Genomic DNA, 21,442 nt, shown 5'->3' on the forward strand with positions numbered 1-21,442 from the left:
AGCAACCCAGGGAACAATCAGAGAAATCAGGTTTTAAAAAAAAAATATTCTTTGGAGTACAGTACATTCTGCTATAATGCATATTTTGAAAATGTAAATTTGTTCCAGTGCTATTGATATAAGGGAACATTTTGAACATAACTCAAATTCCAAGTTTTCTTTTGCCCAATTTTATCTCTGAGAAACAGCAAGAATGCAGAAAAATGCACTAATTTACATTAGCTGCGCCCCTAATCCCAATGCCCACTTCCATAAACAAATTTCAGGTCTTTGTCAAGGTAAAGGAGCATTTTAATTGTCTTTGGTCCACACCATCCCCTCCTCCCCTTCAGCTCTTTCAGCCATAGCCTCTTCTAGAAGCTTCTTGTCATGGCCTCACTAGCTTACTCATACAATCTGCCCAAGGCCCCAAATGTGGCCACAATTATTGTTTTTGTTGCTGTTGTTCAGTCATTTTCATTGTATCTGATGCTTTGTGACCACATTTGGGATTTTCTTGACAAGGCTACTAAAGTGGTTTGCCATTTCCTTCTCAAGTTCATTTTACAGATGAGGAAACTGAGGCAAACACGGTTAAGTGATTTGCCTAGGGTTACACAGCTAGTGTCTAAGGCTGGATTAGAACTCAGGTCTTCCTGACTCCAAGCCAGGTGCTCTATGCACAATGCCATCTAGCTGCCCATTATTTATTTAAGTATTTGTATATTTCTTAACTATTTAACATGTGTAAAACTGTGCTGTCATTTTTATTAGGTTCCTATCTTTTTTTTCAATGTGTTACTGATAAAGTTTTTGAGCTTTGTGCCCCAATGCCATTTTCCCCATAAGCTCTGTGGTTTTTAATTACATGATTTTACATAGCATGCAGTGCTTTTGGGGAACTCATATGTTGAATTATTCCAGAGCTGTTTTGTACCTTATAAGATATACTTGTGAGTCTATGGCTAGTACTAACAGTGCCCAAATACTTGAAGCCCCAATATAGGTGACTTCCCTGCTCTTGACCATCTGGACAAGGAAAGGAAATGATCCCAAGAGGAGAGCCACAGATGGCTTCAGGAAGCTTACATCTTCCCCTGGGGATAAATGGGGTCACATGGTGGCGATTTATGGCCTGATCCTTCACTGTCCTCATAAACAACTTTCTTTGAGTTTCCAGAGTTGCCTCCAGGCTCAATGGAATTATCAGCCATCATCACTAATTAACCTTTGTATTAATTAATTCCTTATCTGCAAAATGGTACTAATAATAGCACCCCATACTGCAAGGTTATTGTGAGTTTAAAATAAAAGTACTTTGCAAACATTAAAGTGCTATGTAAGTGATAGCTATCATCATCACCATCATCATCATCATCATCACTATTAATATCTGGCACATACTTCTTGGCTTGACTTGATTTCCCTTTACGTGATACCATTCTGTCCTCAAAAAAGATTTGTCATTGGTGTGTAGATGCAAGCTGAAAGGACAGGAAGAAAAGAGGGAAAGCGCATCAAAATAGGGTCACCAAAGGCAAATTTCACCCATTTCACTATTTCTTCTATTATTGACTCTGAACCCAATACTATAAGTGCTTAGAATATTCTGCACTTGTGAAGACTGTATCAAAGAGTAGGCTTCTATTCTTTACCTTCCCTTTTCTTCAGAAAACCATACTTTGATTTTCACATGAATCTTTTTTTGTAAATGCTTCCAGTTTACAACTATGGGTGACAATGCCTTGTCACCTCACCACTGCTCTGCATTGCCGGGAGTGAACATGGACTGATCTTCCCTATAACTGAGTACTCTGCTGTTATTACCCAGGGCCATTTGGATAATAAGATCAGGTTTTAACTCATGAGAGTCATGACCTTCTCCTGTCCTGGGAGGCCTTTTAATCTTTAAATTCTAGGTGCCATTTGACTGGGAGTATTCAATCTTGTTTGGATTTTTTCTTTGTTGTCCATTAATGGCATTTATGATTGGGGGTGGGGTATGATTTCTGAGATAATCAAATGGTGATTTTCTTCTTACAGGTGCTGCCTGACAAACAGGTCAAGGAGAGAGCTGGTAAGTCTGTTCTGTGACATGTGCTTATACTTTTGTTTTAGGTAAGTTTGTACTTTACAGGAGCCATGCACAGTTTGCATGTCATTAAATCCTGAAAGTACATATTGATGAATTATTAATGGGAAGATGTTATGAATTCTTTTTCAATATGTCTGTGTTCCAAAGATCCATGATTTTGTTCACACTATGTCCTAATGACCCCTACTCACCTTTTTCTCCTCCTTTTCATTTTCTTTCCACTACCATGCTGGTGAACTGCCTAGCCCGAAGCATTAGTATATATGCTAATCTCTAACTCTGAGTTGCTTCATCTTAGCACAGGATGCTGAAGAGAGCAGGGCAGTGGATTTTGATCCACATTAAAGATAGTTGTTAGCTTCACACAGCAAAAAAAAAATTCTTTCATAACTTTAATCTCTACCTCTTAGCATGCTGATGTTTGACACTTTTCCTCTATGGAATAGATCAAATGTTGTGAATGGCTTCATGTAAAACTATTAATTACTACTAAAAAAAACTTAGAGCAGGGGTCCTACTAACAGTTATGTCTATGTTGTTGGTCAATCCTTTTTCAGTCATGTCCAATTCTTAGTGATCCCATCTGGGGTTTTCTTGGCAGAGATACTGCAATGGCCTGCCATTTCCTTCTCTACCTCATTTTACAGATAAGGAAACTGAGGTAAATAGAGTTAAGTGACTTGCCCAGGGTCACAAGCTAGTATGTATATGAAGCCAGATTTGAACTCAGGCATATAGATAAACACATTAAGTACAGGGCATAGGTACAGCACAGATGTTTATGTGAGTATGTATGAATATACAAAAGTTAGCATTTACAAGGAAAATGTATGATTTCATGATGTCATAGTACTTTGAGATAAATTTGAGTATGAATCATCTAGGAAAGTTTCACAATCAAAAAGTTAGAACTGGTAAAGCTTTATTTTTTTTCTAGGAGGGGGCACAGGGAGTGTATACATTTAATTCTAGTTTTTACATAATCTGGTAAAATGGATATAGCCTTAAAGCATGTAGTATATACCTTTAAATCTTAGTTTTTACAAAATATTGTGAAATACCCTTAAATCCTGGTTTTGACATGATCTTGCAAATGAATGTGAGAAAGGCCCAAAGGATCTGTGACTGCATCAGTACATACTGCTAACCATCTAGATAAGTGTGTCTTAAGGAATTACCTGAGGCAAGATTTCAATCTAGGTCTTCTTTATTCTACCCTTAGCAGCACTCATGCTCATGCTCATGTGAAGTGCAAGGAAAGCAAAAAGAAAACAACATAAACTGCTTTTTCCTGTCTTAACTGACCAGTGTTCAAAAAATAGTGACCAAACAATTGACGACCTTTATCCCTATTTTCTCTCAGATACTTAAAAAGGAGGGGAGGGGAAGCTAGGTGGCACAATAGATAGAGTGCTGGGCCTCGAGTCAGGAAGATTCATCTTCCTGATTTCAAATCTGGCCTCAGACACTTACTAGCTGGGTGACCCTGGGCAAGTCACTTAACCCTATTTGCCTCAGTTTCCTGAACTGTCCAATGAAATAGAGAAGGAAATGGCAAACCCCTGCAGCATCTTTGCCAAGAAAATTCCAACTGGGATCACAAAGAGTTGGACACAACTGAAAAATGATTCTTAAGGATATCTGCTGGTTGTATATTGACTTAGAAAACTACATCTATGTTCTATTGTATTTTATTTATTTTGTTCAGTATTTCCCAATTATATTTTAACCTGGTTCTAGCTCAACTAGAGAGTGTTGCCAGCAGCCCCAGGCCAAATATTTGACATCTCTGGTTTAGTCCTTTTGGATTCCAACATCAACATTTAATAGCTGCATCACTTTCTACTCCCAGAGCCTCTGTTTCTTCATCTGTAAAATGGATACAAGACCTCACTTGACCTATCTCTCAGGGTTATTGTGGGAAAAGTCCTTTCTAAAGCTTAACAATCTATATAAATGTGAGCTTCTATCAACTTATCCTTCCTTAAAGTTGAATGCATTCCTCTAAGTAGTAAATCATTCTATAATGAAAATGTTGGGTACTTCATTTCTCTTGTTGAAATATCTACCTGTATCTGAGTGTGTAAAGTGCATTTACCTTGACAAAAAACTAAATAAATTAAAATAATAAAACCATTCTTCATCTTAGAAGTGACTGAGGAATACACCTGAATCAGCAACATGTTGCTTTTAGAAAACTAATCATTTTAACTAGACAGTTGGCATATGAATGTGATTTCATCTCTCTTTTTTGGCTACATAAAAATTTGATTCATCTAAGCTCAGATACACACTCCTTTTTGGCATTTAAAGCACTTCACATACTACCTCCAGCCTTGTAAGATATTTCCAGCCTTATTACACGTGACTCACCTTCATAGACTCTACTGGCAATCAATCTTAATGTTCTCTTGTGACTTTCCTGAGGGAGGATTTGAATCCAGATCTCCCTGCCTTTGCATTGGCTGTACTCCATGCCTGGAATGCACTTCCTCCTTATCTATTATCTGTATCTATTAAAATCCCTAGTATCCTTCTAAGCTCAGATCAAGTTCTAACTTCTATTAGAACACTTTCCTGATTTTCTCCCAGGCTGCTAGTTCCCTCCCTACCAATTACATTGTGTGTGTGTGTGTGTGTGTGTGTGTGTGTGTGTGTGTACATATATATGTATATATACACACATATACATATGTGTATGCATTTCTTTCCCCTAATAGAACATAAGCTCCCTTAATAAAGAGACTGTCATTTTTGGTCTTTGTATCCCTAGTGCCTCATATGTAGTAGACGCTTGTTGATTTATTTTATGTTCACATAGTTCCCTCACTCAGGGCTTGCTAGCTTTGTGACCCTGGACAAGTCACTTAACCGTGTTTTCCTCAATCTCCTCATCTGTAAAATGAATTGGAGAAGGAAATGTCAAACCACTCCATTATCTTTGCCAAGAAAACCCCAAAGGCTCCAGTGCCTGGCAATAGTAAGTGCTTAATAAATGCTTATTTACTGACTTTTGGACTGACTATAGGGCTCAGGACTAAACCTGTGATTTTATGGACATAGTGAATTCCCTCTACCACTATAGGTCAGCACCTTCTCTGTAGTTTCCAGTCTCAGAGAATTGCCCGGAACACCGAAGTCAAATGACTTGCCCTGAGTTACAGAGCTAGTATGTGTCAGAGGCGAAACTGAAACCAAGCTTTCCTGGCTCAGAGATCAGTTCTCTACTGTGTCTTTTTCAATCCTTCATAATTTTAGTGCTTTCCTTCTGTTGATTATTCCCTTTTTATGCTGTATATAGTTTGTATGTACTTATCTGCAGGTTATCTTCCCCATTAGATTATGAGCCACTTGAAAGGAGGAATGTCTTTGATTTATCTCTATATCCTCAGCACTTAGCACAGTGCCTGGCACATAGTAGGTGCTTAATGTTTATGGACTGACTATGCTATAGTGCCCTAATGTTTGTCCCAACACAGGACAAAGTTTTGTTTTCTCATCTAACTTAAATTCAGAGAGAGAACCAGCTACAGTTTTCACCCTTGAAATAACAAATGGTTTTTTTTCTGTTGCAGTTTCATCTCTAAAAAGGTCAGCATTTGGTGACCCATCATATAATAGCTGGTTCTGATACTGTGTTTTTTGCATATTGGGAGGTAGAATGTGTGCCCACAACAGTCCCTGGTTTATAGCTGTTGAAATTCACACTGCCTTTTGGTGCTCTGTTTCCATCAGGGGAAATGAATAGGAAAGCAGGCAAGCAGAAAACTAGAAAGAGGCAAGTCCATTTCTATAGAAGTAATTAGAGAGAGCAACATGAGAGTAGGAAAGATCAGTGAAGGGTGGCAGACAGCAATTTTTCTGCACATGTGAATCTGATGAATGTAGTAGGCAGCTAACTCAAATTCCCATATAACTAAAAAAAAAAAAGACTTTGAGAATAACTCTAGTTCTCTTCTTTCCTGTCTTCCATGACATCCTTGGCTAATTTCAGTTTTGATGCTGATTCTTTTTTGCCGTTTTAAAAAGTGGGGACTGTCATAGTTTATGTCTGTTTGGATTCCTCCACAGGCCTTCCAGGCCCCTTGGCACACAGCTGCCTGGTGTCTTTTTGTGTGAAGGGAAATGCAATATTTCAGGCTGACTGAAGAGGCCACTGTTAGTACATATTGGCACACAGTACAGAGCGAAACAGGAAGAAGGAAGTGTCCTTGACGGGAGTTCAGTATTTGTAGTGGTGGTGGTGACCACAAAATGTACCTTTCTTATTTGCTAAACCTGTGCTAGATTGACCCATATTCTTGTTACTTCCCATAATACAACTAGGGGTTAAATAGAAAACCCAAATGTAATTCAGACGTCAACCCAGGGATGGGCTAGGGGAAGACATGAATTGATGCAGACATTTGTATTACTTCAAAATATACTCTAGTAAGAAGCACAGATTTAGAGCTCAAAGGGACCTTAGAGATCATCTGTCCAAACCTCTTATTTTATAGATGAGAAAACTGAAGGGTAGAAGTGAGGAGGAGGTGCTTTCCAAACATGATGGAAAGGCACTGGAGGTAGGAGATGGAATGCTAAGTTCCAAGAATAGAAAACAGACCACTTTGGTTGAAGTACAAAGTACTCGTGAAGGGGAGTCATGTAAGCTAAGTCTGGGAAGGTCTATTAGAGCCAAACCATAATGGATGACATTCACTTCCATTTTTACCAAATGCAACATCTGACTTTTATCACCATACAGGCCCCACCCAACACTGATTTAAGTGAAAGCCATCACTACCAGACAAAACAGTTAAGTGACTTATCCAAGATCATATACATAGTAAGCGGCAGAGCTGGCTGACATCCCACCCCAGGTCTTCTGGCTCCAAACCTAACCTTACTTCCAACACAACATGTGAGAGGAGCCTTTTCTAAATAACCATGCTGTTCTCCTACACTCTATACTGGGACCAGGAATTTCAGCATAGACATAGAAATGAAGTGTCCGTGTCATGTGGACAAGGGGTAACTTACTTCAGAGTCACCAGAGGCTTCTTTCACTTAAATCAGACTTGGGTGGAGCTTCAGCTCTGATAAAAGTCAGATGTTGCATTTGGTGAAATGGAAGTAAATGTCATCCATTATGGTCTGGCTCCAGTAGATCCTTCCAGACAGGGTTCACATGACTCCCCTTCACGAATTCTGTGTTCCAGCCAAACTGGCCTGATTTCTATTTCCTAAACTTAGCGCTCCATTACCCACCTCAGTGCCTTTCCATCACATCTGGAATGCCCCTTCTCCTCCGTTCTACCTCTCACAAGTCTACCTTCCTTAAGGAGTCCCCCAGGTGTCACCTCCTCCTATGGGAAGCCTTTCCTGATACTCCTAGTTGTTAGTACACTTGCCCTCTTCAAAATACCTTGTTTTTATTTCTATGTAAGTTAGCTCTCTGTCCACTTCTAAAATCACAGAGAGAAAGAACTATTTTTAATCTTGTTTTTGTATCCCCAGTACTGTATACATAGTAGGTGCTTGATAAATGCTTGTGAAGCAGTGGATTCACTCTAACCACATTTTCTGCCAAGGTTAAATGCTCTTTAGTAGGTAAGCAGTGGCTGACTGCCCTAGAGAACATCAGGAGATGTATAGTCCTGACTTAGCTTTGTCTCATTATGTGACCCTGGAAAAGTCATTTCCGCTCTTTGGTCTATAGTTACCTCCTTGTAAAATGAGGAGATTGAACTAGATCTGTGGTCTCTAAGAACTCTTCCCCGCCTGACATTCAATGAATCAAACATATTCTGTAGCCATCCTTTAATAATTAACCCAAAGAAGCTATCTTTTATTAAATAGAATACATGTGGCAAATCTGTTTTATATTTAAAAATTTTTACTCATTACCTCATTTCTTCCATACTTTGATGGATCATTGCTGTGGGCACTTCCTCCAACAGTACAGCTCATGACCTTTCTGTGCCTTCTCATGCTGGGTGATTGCTCTTCACATGGAATAGTAGGTAGGGAGCTGGTTGTGGGGCCAGGAAGCCAGGAATCCAAGACCTGCCTCTGACAAATCCTGGCTTTTTGACCCTGGACAAGTCACTTAACCTCTCAGTGCTCTAAGCAGCTCTCTAACAGTATTAGCTGTAGAGAAATTACTGACCTATATTAGCTAGAGAGGTTTCTTCATCTAAAAGTTCCTTTTACCAAAGAAATTATAGGTTCAGTCTCTATCCCTATCCTTCCCCAGAGGAGATATCCAACGTGCCCAATGTTTTGAAAGTCTTCTAAAAAGGTTACTAGGTGGTGCATTGGATAGAGCACTGGTCCTGAAGTCAACTGAGTTCAGATCCTATCTCAGACATTTACTAACTGTGTGTCCCTGAGTAAGTCACTTGAGCTCTATCTTAGTTTTCTTATCTGTACAGTGAGGATAATAATAACATCTACCTTCCAGGGTTGTGAAAATCAAATAAGAAAATATTTGTAAAGTGCTCAGCAAATCACAAAGCACTGCATAAATGCTATCATCATCATCATGTCTTCAATATTTAGTTCATACTATACAATACTCAGGATGTCCTATTTTCTTTTATTCCTTTTCCCACCATGCTAGCCCCTTGATGATACTACATTTTACATATAAGTCATACTTAATCATATGCTATTTTTGTTGTGGTTCAATCATTTCACTTGTGTCCAATTCTTTGTAACTCCATTTGGGGTTTTCTTGGCAAAGATGCTAGAGTGGTTTGCCATTTCCTTCTCCAGCTTATTTTACAGATGAGGAAACTGAGGCAAACAGGGTTAAGTGACTTGCCTATGATCACACAGCTAGTAAGTGTCTGAAGCCAGATCTGCACTAAGGAAAAAGAGTCTTCCTGACTGTGGGCCTGGCACTCTATCCACTGTGCCACCTTGCTGCCTACATTTAGGTAGCATTTTAAAGTTTGCAAAGCGCATTACAGATACTAAGCCAATTTATCCTGACAACAACCCTGGGAGGTAGAGGTTATTATGATTCCCATTTTACAGCTGCCATTCATTTCTCCATTACTCTTTGGATTACCTGCAATTTGGATGCTTATGAGATTAGAATGTTTCATGATTCATGGCAACATCTTATCCCCAAGAGATTATTGCTGTTGAAATGATGGCTTTACGTGTCAAGAAACAGCTCTAGGATCTGGAGTCAAGAAATAGCTCTAGATGCTAGATCATTTTATGCATTGTGAAATTTCCTAAGTGCTATCTACTTTTTAAAATATATTAAAAAATGTTCTCTGAATGACTTTTAAATTGTTTTGCATCCTGGAGAGATTTCTTCTATATCACATCTAGCTTCATTTTCCTAAATGTCATTTTCACTTTCTCACATTAAGAACTAAGTTGTAAAAGTCACCATGGTAAAAACTCATGACTGCAGAAACTTGACTGATCTATTCCATTTCCTGTCTGGTGGTTGGTTGGTCTCTTGTTTCTTGTCTACATGGCTTAGTTTGATCTTGCACCAAATGTCTTACAGACTCATTTTCCTCTGCACAACTTCTTGAGACCTTTGATGAAGTGATATTGCTTGAAATCTTCTATCATAATCCTGGATAATGTTTTGCAAAGGAGGTCATACTCCATACTGGCACTGTCCTTGATGCCATAGTATGGGCAGGAGATTAAGTATTTGCTGACTGAAGTGTTTTCTGAGCTTTTTGGCCTCCTCACTGAAGTAATATTGGGTTAGTAGGTAGAATGCTAGAATTGGAATCAGGAATACCTGGGTTCACATCCTATGTCTCATACTTACCAGCTCTGTGACCACAGAGACAAGTCACTTAAACTCTCTGATAGGAATAAGAGGAAAAATATATCCATAGTCACTACCTTGCAGAGTAATTGTGCAGCTCAAATGTAATTGTGTATGTGTACATCACTATATAAAGTCAATCATTATTATATCAGCTCATCTCTAAAAATGGTGATAATTAGAATCAATATCTTAAATTTTATCCACTTCCCATTTTCAACTGTTCTCAGAAATCAATAGCTTATTTTCTTTATCTTTTCTTCCAATTTGCCTTAATTTTGACCTTTCCTTTTTAGTTAGTGATTTGGCAAAACACAGAAAGATATTACGAAGAGATTCTCACATCAAGGAATTTTCTGTCAAGATAAAGTCAACTACTTTTTCTTTTCGTGTGTGTGTGTGTGTGTGTGTGTGTGTGTGTGTGATGTAATTCAGTACCTGACACACCCATTCTTGAGGAGAATATTCAAAATATCTAAGCATGAGATTTCTGAATAATCAGTAAGCTTTTGGTCTCTTTCATTTCTTAATCTGCATTTACCTATAACATCTTTATATCTTTTGATTTCATTTATAGGGAGAATGTAAATTTAGATACAGTTCCTTTCTTCCACTAACATATTATCTTATGGTTTGTTGAACAAAGACCTTACATTCAGAGTGGCAACAGTTATGGCAATGTCCATAAATAGTCAAAAATTCATAGTTCTTAGTACCCTGTGCCTCCTTTTTTACCATTCTGTCATCATCACGGGAGAAGCATTAGAAGCCACTCAGAACCGAGGACTCCTGTTTCATTAGTCACTATAGCCAAGACTTCATTACCTGAGGACCAACTTGCTGCTGGTGTTGCTTCCGCCCTTAGGTGGATCATTCTTAGACAGCAGACATACGATCTGTAAGGGGACCTGTAGTCCAAGGTAGACCCTTGCCAGAGCTTGTACTCTGCTGATATACTTTTTAAAATTCAAGGTTATTGCCACATTATTCATTCACTCAAAGGGCCTTCAACACTTGCAAGTCTTGAACTAGCAAGCCATATCACTTTTTTTCCATTTTTTAAATTAATTTTTTCAGCAACAAAAATTGATTTTTCTCTCCTCACATACCAGCTACCACTGAATGTTTTAAAAAAACAATATCCTTGCAATGATTATGCATAATTAAAACAAATTTTCACATTGGCCATATTAAAAAAAAAATTTCTCATTCTGAATCCTAAGTTCTCCTCTTCTCTGTCAGGAAGTGGATAGCATGTTTTATCATCATTCCTCTGGAATCAGAGGTTGGTCATTGCCTTTAATCTGTGTTCAAACAGCTTTCAAAATTGTTTGCTTTAACAACGTTGTTGCCCTGTATCACTCTTCATGACAAACAATCAGTTCTTGAGGTGATTGAGTTTTTTTGTTTAAAAAAGATGACTTTTAAAATCCGCCCCCTAAAATAAACATCACATCTGCCTAATAAATTCACTTAAACAAACATTTATTGAGCACCTACTATGAAAAATACTTAGCCTATCATTGGGGATATGAAAGAGAGAGAAATAGGCCCTGCTCTCAAGGAGCCTATTAGATTCTTCTCATGGGATGTGTCATGTACTCAAGTGAGAAAATATAAAATAATTTCGAGAAGGAAAAAGTGTTAATAACTTGGGAGATCAGAAAAAGGCCTTACGTGGGAGGTGGAACTGAGATGACCCTTAAAAGAAGCTAGAATTCTAAGAGTACATTCCAGATGTGGGATACCTTATGCAAAAGAGGCATGAAATGGAATGACATGTGCAAAAATAGCTAGCAGGCCAGTTTTGTTATTGGACTGGAGGGCACGTGAAGGAGAAATGATATGAAATGATATGCAGAGGTATCCACTTATTTCTACATGGTCACCCAGAAACATGGTTAGGACAGTGTGAGCTGGGTAAATTATTCTGATAGCAACTGAAAAGATATTTCATGACTCTAGTTCTTCCACTAAGGCCTACACCTGTTCTCCCACATTCCCAATCCTCATATATTGGTTGTGTTATGGCTTTTTTTTGTCTGTATTGTCTTATGGATGTGAAAAATCCACTGAGGAAATATTATATTCGTACTATTTTCTAAAAATAATAACTCACATGTGTATAGCCTGTTACTTATAATAACCACGAAATAATGTATTGCAAGTACTATTATCCTCAGTTTACAGATAAGGAGATAGAACCTCAAAAAGTTAATAAATTAAGAACCTCAAAGACGTTAAGTGACCTACCTAAAATCACATAGCCAGTAAGGATCAGAGTCAGGATTCGTGGCTTCCAGGGTTTCTTTCACATCTTAGCTAAAATCCCATCTTGTACAAGAAGCCTTTCCCTTAACTCCAGTGCCTTTTCTCTGTCGATTATCTCTAATTTATCCTATATATATGATATATATGTGGAGAGAGAGAGAGAGAGAGAGAGAGCGAGAGCGAGAGAGAGAGAGAGAGAGAGAGACAGAGAGAGAGAGAGAGAGACAGAGAGACAGAGAGAGAGACAGAGAGAGAGAGAGCTTGTCTGTTGTTATTCTTTATTCTTCCCCAGGGCTTAGCCCAGTGCTTGGCACATCATAAGTTTTCTAAGTACTTAGTGACATGATTCAAACCCTGATCTCTCTTGCTGCCTCCAAGCATGCTTTCTATAGTAATATACCATGCTTACCTCTCAATAAATAATTTTCTCTTAAGCAAGACATTTTCTTCCTCCTTACAGCGGGCCAGATCACATAGTCTTTGTTTTTGTATAGTGCAGAGCTCCAGGATTACACCTGTAAAGCACCACTGGTCTCCAGGAAATCTTTTATGGTCTACTGACATTCCTAGGAAATGAATTACATGCTATGAATGAGTTCATATCTAAGAATACAGCAGCATAACTAATGCTCATTATCCATGAGAATCTGATGAAATAATAAGTTTTGATTTTTTTGGTGCAAGATTAATTCTATATAGATTACAAATATGATTATAAAGACTGTTATATGGGATATTCAAGATTATGTGCATAAGAACATTCAAGACTGAAAAATATGATTCTCAAAGTCAAAAAAGCCTTATACTACCTTTTATTTTCTTTATTGTATACTTCACAAAGATTACTATTTCAAAAATAATGAAATTAACCATTGGCTTGCTATTAAATATATTTCCAGGATGTGGGTAGACTGTGGTGAAATCTAGAAGGTGAAATCTATTTCCTCCAATAAAACATTTACCTTTTAAAAAAAGCATGACTCTATTCATATGAGTAGAATGAACCAGCTCCCAAATATTAGACTTTAAGATCTACCTTTGAAATCTTGATATTGAAAAGAAAGTATTCTTTCTTTCCCTCAAGATTTTATCAAGAAGCAAATTTAAAAGATATCAGATGTGAAAATGCTGCTTTATTAGTCAAGGACTATCACTTGCTTCCTTGAAAATGATATTTCTGTGTCTCTAGGATCAGAGAAAATTATTTTTGAATTGATGAGACTAAAGAAAATATCGATTGAAGTAGAATTCCTTTAACCAAAGAATAATCCTTCCTGACTGCCCCCACAAAGCATCATCCTTCCACCCTATCATGTAATTATTCTCTACTTTTTCAGTTTTTTCCTCTGTGATTTCTGTACTAAGATATAATGAATCAACTTCTCATCATATGAAACCCAGTGGGAGAAGTCGACTCATTTCCCACAGGATTATGCAATATCAGAATCTAGCTACATGTTTCATCATTCTGATATGTTCTAGTTCTCAGGGTCAAGCATCCATTCTTCAAGAAATAATGTTTGTTTGGCTATAATTCTCTCATTCATCACTTTAAAAATATTCAAATCAATTCAACAAGCATTTACTAAGTACCTACTATGTGATGTGTATATATTGTCTCCTAAATGAGTATTTTTAAAAGTTAAATATTCATATCTCTAACAATAATGCTCTACTACCATTTCCAAAGTTACTATCTTCTTTTTGTTCTTGTCTAAGAAGCACCTTATTCCTATGTGCTTGCTATATATCTTGCATTTTTACTTTGTAGTTTTTTAGAATATTTTTGAGGCAGTGTGGCACAATAAATAAAGAGTGGCCTCATGGAGACTTGGGATTCAGGTTTTACCTCTGGTACATATTGGCTGGGTAAGAAAACTCCAAGATTACAAATTGCAGAGAGTGTGCTAATCTATATTGGTGGGCAGTGTTCCCTCCCTGGGAGTTTCCCAGTCCAAGAAAATCCCTGGGCTTATTCAGACAAAGGATGCACTTTCACATCGATTGTCTCATTTGATGTTTACAGTGCTTTGGGTTAGGCCAGGGTAATGATATTTGGCAAAGCCCTGTAATCACATCATTGTGAGTACCACTGATACAGAACATAGCCCTCCAGAATTTAGTGAATGGTCTCCAAGAATTGCCAGGGTTGAAAAATTCATTCTATCTCTAGCCAGTGTGGTGAGGACCCTCTTCAAATTCATCTCGCTAGTCCAAGCTCCAAACATGCACTCCATCCCTGAACCTATACCTGAAGCTATTCCAGCTTGGGAGGACCTTCCAGAGCTTACCCTCACTGCTATAGATTTTGAGAACCCCTTAAAGGACAGGGAAGATAGTGATCTCTCAATGTATGGATACACTGAAGTTCTTCAACTTACTCTTCTCATGACCTTTGGGCAAATCACTCAACCAACCTCAGTTCCCAACTATAAAATGTGAGCAGAGGTCTGTTATAACAATAGTGGTATTGTGAGGTATGTGTGTACATGCATACAATGAGCTTAAAACTCAAACCCACAGGGCAGAGAAATGTGTTAAACCTAGAAAGGGAAAATCTTCTTCAAGTTTACTCAGGAGGAAAGAATGTCTCCCCACTCAGTGAGTGCTTCAGCACACATGAGTGTGTATCAATAAAGTTTAGCACAGTATCAGGGTGTAACCTGGAACAAAACCAAAGGGGTGCTCATAATTAGCTAGTCTTCTAATCATGCAATATCAGTCTTGCCATGCCAACCTTAGTGTAGCTCTGAGTGTTTTATGCATTTGACAAGCTTTAAGGGGAACTATATTTTCTGGTAGCTCTTGAGGGCTCTATTTCTAGGTGAGAATAGGATAGATTTTCTATCCCTAAAAACTCCAGGAAACTTGTCACTGTGTTCTAGAGAGCTAATGAGAGAAGGAGAGAGACAGAGAAAGAGAAAAAGAGGGAAAATACATTAGTGTTTAGTTGGCTCTTTCTATTATATTCTAATAATTTAATATATGCCATAATTTTCTGCTCTTCACCTCTACTACAGAAATGACACCCTGGTTTGTGTTGAACATTTTAGAGCCTTGGAATTAAATGAACAAGGCCTTCAGTGCCTATGATCATTTCCCTCCAACATCAGTGTCAGAATGATTCTCCTGTTGAATAACATTACACAGTCCAATTAGCTAAACCTCAGGCCAGAAAGGTTTTTTATTCATCTTCCAAGTGCTAGGATGGTTGTCTGCCTGCACAAGTGAACTACTATCATGATTCAAAAACCCGCTAGAGACAAGCTTGTCAGGTCTGTGGCTATTTACAGTCACAGAGAAGGATCTCTGATAACTACAACTTTGGTTATCTAACGAGGTGCAGAATCCATCTGAATTTTCATGTTGCCTTTGTTTGGGATACTGAATTCTAAAAATACAGCCAAGTCCCCATAAGGAATGGCTTTTTAAGGCCTTGGATAGCTTGTCAGTTTAGGATTCATCATTTCAGCCCTGAATTTGATGTCAAAGGGAAAAGAGATCATTGACATTTAGTGAAAGGGAAGGCCTAGAATGGATTGTTTTTATTAAATGCTGTTGACCTAAAAGCAAAACTGTTTTTAACTTTGGAAACCCAGTTTGTTTTCATTTGTCCATTAGCCTTATGGAGTTATCAGAACGACTATTTCTTGTCCTTTTAATGGGGGTTAGAGGGAGAAGACATGGGCCGTGTCTCCTTGTTGTCCTGGGGGAAAAATCAGACCAGCTGTTTGGGTGCTATCTTTGAGAACAAACAGACAATTAATTGGCTGAGAGTTGTTTTTTTTTTTCTTCAAATAGTTGTTTTGCTATTATGGAATCACAACTATAGAAATAAAGTATTCATATATTCCTTGATAATGAACTAAATACATCAGGTAACTCATACTAAGGGATACATGCACACACATACACACACACACACACACACACATGCATGCACATACACACATAAAACAAAGGATGGCCTCTCCTAGAAATTCAGATTCAAAGCAATTCTTTTTTTTTTTCTGTAAAGGTGTTTGAGGACCATTTTTTTTTACTACTGGCCTCTTCTTAATATGATAATGGAAAGAGTAGTGAATTTGATATCTGAAGATTTGATATTGAGTCCTTGATTACTGGCTGTGTGAATGTGAGCAAGTCCTTCACCTTCCTGAGCCTCGATTTCCTCTTCTCTAAAATGCAGATAATAATATTTCACATATATAGAGCACATTAAGGTAAACGAAGAACTTTACCCACAACAATGCTGTGAGGCAGATGTTATTAAGTATTATTGTCCCCATTTTACAGATGAAGAGACTGAATTTCAGAGAACTCAAGTGACTTGCCCATAATCAGTCATAAGTAGTAAATGACAGAATCAGAACTTCAATTCAAGTCTGCCTTTAAATCCATTACACATCCTCCACAAGATTGTATTGAGGAAAGTGCTTTGTATACCACAAAAGTGCTGCACAAATGGAAGTTGCTGTAATGTCTGCTTACATGTAGTGTCTGATTAACCATCTCGACTGATTTTTCACTGAAATGACCAGCTCACTTGATACAATTGACCAAATCAACTGGTTTTTTTGGCACAATGTCAATACAGCCTTTAGTAACCAATGCTTACATACTTTTTATGTTTCTTCCTTCCTGGTAAGTCATGTTCACTAAAAGTGTGCCTGCTTCTAGCAGCCTTCACACTTCTAGTTTGTTGCTTCTATTCTAGTCTAATGGGGATTGAGGAATCAATATTTCACAATATTATGAAAATTCTGTGTAAAATGAGTCAATGATCTCTGAAAATCAAGTGAGGCCTGAGGGGCCTTCCTGTGGAAATCAAGCATGGGAAATCTAATATACCAGGTTTGGGGCAGCTATTTTAATTGCTGAGAAGCTTTTTTAAAAAACTTATTTTTGGATCCTAAACCGTGTTTTGAATGGTAAGAGATTGTCAGAAGTATAACCTCAAGGTAAGTGAAGTATTATTTTAATGACAGGTCTCAATACTTAGCCCTTTGCCAATGACTCCCAAATACGTACCTACACCAGCCTTGTCATCCCCTCAGACCTCTAGTCTTATATTTCTTCCCATATACTATTGCCACCTAGAAGTTCCCATTACCTTGAATTCAACATTTCTCAAACAGAGGTTTCCCATTGCATCTGTGATAAAATATAAACCCTTTGACATAGCATTTAAGGCCTACTATTAACTGATTACAACCTACACTTCAATTTAGCCCTAATTCTTATTGCTTTTTGCACTGTACAGTCTAGCCACATTGGCTACAAGCTCTTCTCAAAACTTAATATTCCATCTCCCACTTTGGTGGCTCCACACCCAAAAAGCACTTACCTTTTTATCTCATTTTCATCTTCATCTCTCAGAACGCTTGTCTTCCTTCAAGTCTCAGCTTAGATGAGACTTCTTCCAAGAAGCCTTCTTTCTGGTTGCTAAGATGTTCTCTATGCTCTAATTGATTAGTCTTAGAGTTATTATGCATATGTGTGTCCCTCTCGAAGAATATACTCTTTGAAAACAGGGACTATTCCTTTTTTGTCTTCCTAGCTGCCTAGCCTACTTCCTTCATTAGTAGACACATAATAAATATTTATTAATGTTAATATCTAAAATATGTTTCAACATCATCATAAATCAACTCACTAACAAAAAGCAGAATATACTTTTTATTCATTAATCTCCCTAATCCTCCACTAGATTTTTATTTGTCCTTTAAAAAAAAATCTTATATGCATTCCTAACTTTCCATTCCTACACTGCCATTATCCTAGTTAAGACTTATCACATCACACAGGTATAATACCTTTGTTCTCATACCTTCACAAAAACTGCAATCCTATTTTTATTCTTTGACTTAACCTTGTGGGAGCCACACCCAACCAATCTCTCTGCCATCCATTTTCACAATTCATCCTGCACATGGCAGCCAGATTAATCTTCCTAAAGCTTAGCTTCTGATCATATGTCACTCTCCTATTCAAAAACCTTCAGTGCCTTCAATCATAAAATCTCCATTTTGGAGATTTTGGTTCATCCAGTAGTCCAACTTATATCTAAATAGGAAGACACCACTAAGAAGTGTTTGGCCAAGGGTTCTTAACCTCTGCTCCATGGATATGTGTGTGTTTTTTAACATATGGTATTTCAAAATAATTGATCTCCTTACTAATCCTGCATATTTTTTATGCATTTAAAAACATTATTCTAAGATGGTGTCCATAGGCTTCAGCAAATTGCCAAAGGGGTTTATGACCAAAAAAGGCTTTAAGAAACTTTTTAGCCTCTTTTTGAGGACATTTGGTGATTGGAACTCATTACCTTTCAAGGCAGATTATTACCATTTGGGATAGTGCTAATTGGTTAAAAACCTTTGCTTCCATTGAATTGAAATCTTTCTCTCTGTTATTTCCACTCATTGATCCTGATTTTACCTGGAGCCAAGCAAAACAAGTCTGATCTCTCTTCTGCATGATCACCCTTTAAAGTGTTTGAGACAGCAATCATGTTCCTCATCCCCCCACCCTACCCCACGTAGATTGTTCTCTGCGCTAAATATCTCTAGCTCCTTAAACTGGTCTTCTTATGGCTATATGTCTGGTCTTATCATTGTTCTGGTCACCTTCCTCTGGATAAACTGCAGATTGTCAATGTCCTTCCTAAAATATAGTATTCCAAACTGAACACAGCAGCCCAGATGTGGCTCAACAATCATTCTGGACATCAAACTTCTATTTATGCAGCATAAAATCACATAAGCTTTTTTTTTCTCACTTCAATGCCATATTGTTGACAATCCTCTAAAAACCCCTAATTATTTTTCACTTAAATTGTTGTCTAGCCATGCCTCATTCATTCTATACTTGTGTAGTTGATTTTTTTAACCCCAAAGTAGGACATTATTTTATCCATATTGAATTTTGTCTTATTAGTTTAGACTAGAGGTCCCCAAACTTTTTTGGCCTACTGTCCTTTTTTAAAAAAAAAATTACTCCATGTTCCCCTGGAAATCTACTTTTATAACACTCTAACTTTTTTTTAAAAATTTGCATCATTTCAAAAATTAGAAAATATTTTTAAATGACACATGTCTTAAATTTAATAATTTATTGTAAATTTGTGGGGGTTTTCCTGCACTGAAATTTTGATAACACAATATCACATCATGTAACCATATAATATTGTATTGCAAACAAGTCATTACAGGTACATATTCCTGCAAGTGCATGCTGAACTTCCAGACAATACACAACACACTCACTTGCTTGTTAAGACCTGTCAGCAGACTTGACCACTGGTAGATTATAATTTGCATCTTGTGTGTTTATTTGGAAAATAATGTAATCATTACAACTTTAATTCTGTTACACAACAAATGAAACACATATGAACAATTTTTCAAAATTCTCTTCTCTTCTTTCCTTATGCTTCCACCACCCTCTTATTTTTATTCAATGACCCTCAACTGCACCTGAGGCTAGTACCCCCCATCATTCCAAAGGCCCCCAAGTGGTAATATCACTCATTTTGGGAACATAAGGAAACCAATTATTCCAGCCTTTTGAGATCTCTCTGGTTCCCCCAACATGTTACCTACCCCTCCCAAGCCAAGGATTCAAACTGAATTCTAATTCAAGTTCCATGTCCAATACTCTCATCTACTTGTCTTTATTTTGCCACAAAACGTTAGTTCCTTAAGGGCAAGGACCATGTCTTACGTATATCTCTTGTTATTTTCCTCAGGTCCTAGCATAGTGACATAAAATTAGTGCCTTACTTCAACTAACATAGATTAATTAAATGATTTGGCAATAGAGTGGAAGGATAAAAACATTAATTATATGATCATTAGGACACTATCTATATGATGCAATAAAAAAAGAGCTGCATAGAAAAAAATTCAATCTTAAGGTTATTTTTGATAGATTTTTTATCCCAATGAATTGATATTTTGTTAGCATCATGAAAACATTTTTATTTCAATTATTGAAAAAGATCAGATAACCACAGCCAAATAAATAATGGCTCTTGTATCTATAGTGCTTTAAGAGTTATAGAATGCTTTCCTCATAACTGTATGGTGGTACAAATATTATCTCCCAGAAAAACTGAGGTTCACACAGATTCAATAGCTAATCCTAAAGCTAGAGCTTGGATTTGAGCCCTGGTCCCCAGACTTCAGTGAAAGTTCTGTTATCCACAATACCATACTGTCTTATTGTTTTTAGGGTTCCATGTAATAAGTGGTAGTTAAACCCTTCGAGGGAATGAGGGAAGGGAAGGAAGAAAGGAGTATTATTAACTCTTTCATGAAAGAAGAGAGGTCAGTTCACATTTAGGGATGGCACACTTTCAAGTCTGGTAGCAGTTGGGCAAACTCCTTTCTATACCCAGATTCCCTGGCCATAGCAATTCTGATTTTCTAGAGGAGAGGCACAAAGACCCCGCAGAAACCCCATTTCAAATTGCTCTCCAGCTCTTCCTTACTTTGTAGGCCTACTTGGACTCTACAGCCTCCTTCATTTGCATGTTGGAGAAGTACCAGTGGCTGGGACTTTAGCTATCTCAGTAGGGTTTATGGAGCCTAGAAAGCCACATGGGGTCTTGCTCCTCACCTCCACCCTGACCTGTTTCACAGAAGTAAAATTAAGTTCAGATGAGCATCAAGGGTGACCTCAAATGAGAAAACAATTTCTCAAAGAAAAGGAATGCATGGAAGAGATGTGGCATCCTGACTGCCTTGCCTCAGTGTTGGAATACAAGGGTGCAAGATGTGCACATAAGGGAGAAAAGAGAGAGAAGTTTATGAGCTAATTTGTCTGCAAGGGCACCTCAGGTCATTTTCTGCACCTCTTTACCCTCAGCCTGCCTCCCTGGGCACTCTGTTGACAAAGCCTGGACTCACTGCCAAGTGCCTGGTCAGCCTGGTCACTGCAGCATTGTAGTAATTTAGGGTGGATGGGGAAACACAGGTAACTCATACACATCTCCATGCCACCCCATATTTATAGACAATTTCTCTAATGCAAGACTGCAAAGATGCCCTTAGCACAGGGAGAGAGTTTAGAACATACTGAGTTTAATCTCTTCTTTCATTTTACAGATGAGGAACTGAGACTCATAGGGGGTTAAGTGATACATCTAGTAAACGGTTGAGCTGGTACTAGTTTGCTTTCTCTGTGCTACCACCATTCTTATGCCCATATTTTTGTTCATTTGGTCAGTATTTCCAGATCCTCTTAGAATTGATCACCTTTATCTACATGACTTCTATAGGTTAATAGATTGATGATAAAAA

At 37.7% G+C, this 21,442-nt stretch overlaps 1 protein-coding gene across 2 annotated transcripts in view; it reads left to right on the forward strand.

The window, feature by feature from the left end:
• Positions 1-21,442, forward strand: part of STARD13 (StAR related lipid transfer domain containing 13) — a 716,694-nt gene that overhangs the window by 330,212 nt on the left and 365,040 nt on the right. For both annotated transcript variants that reach the window (XM_020997115.2, XM_020997117.2), the window contains one exon: positions 2,023-2,056. In XM_020997115.2, coding sequence (XP_020852774.1) covers positions 2,023-2,056 — 34 coding nt within the window. The remainder of the gene's footprint in view (positions 1-2,022; positions 2,057-21,442) is intronic.

The sequence above is a fragment of the Phascolarctos cinereus genome, unplaced genomic scaffold (assembly GCF_003287225.1).
Source record: "Phascolarctos cinereus isolate Bilbo 61053 unplaced genomic scaffold, phaCin_HiC Scaffold_726;HRSCAF=1367, whole genome shotgun sequence".
Lineage (NCBI taxonomy): Eukaryota > Metazoa > Chordata > Mammalia > Diprotodontia > Phascolarctidae > Phascolarctos > Phascolarctos cinereus.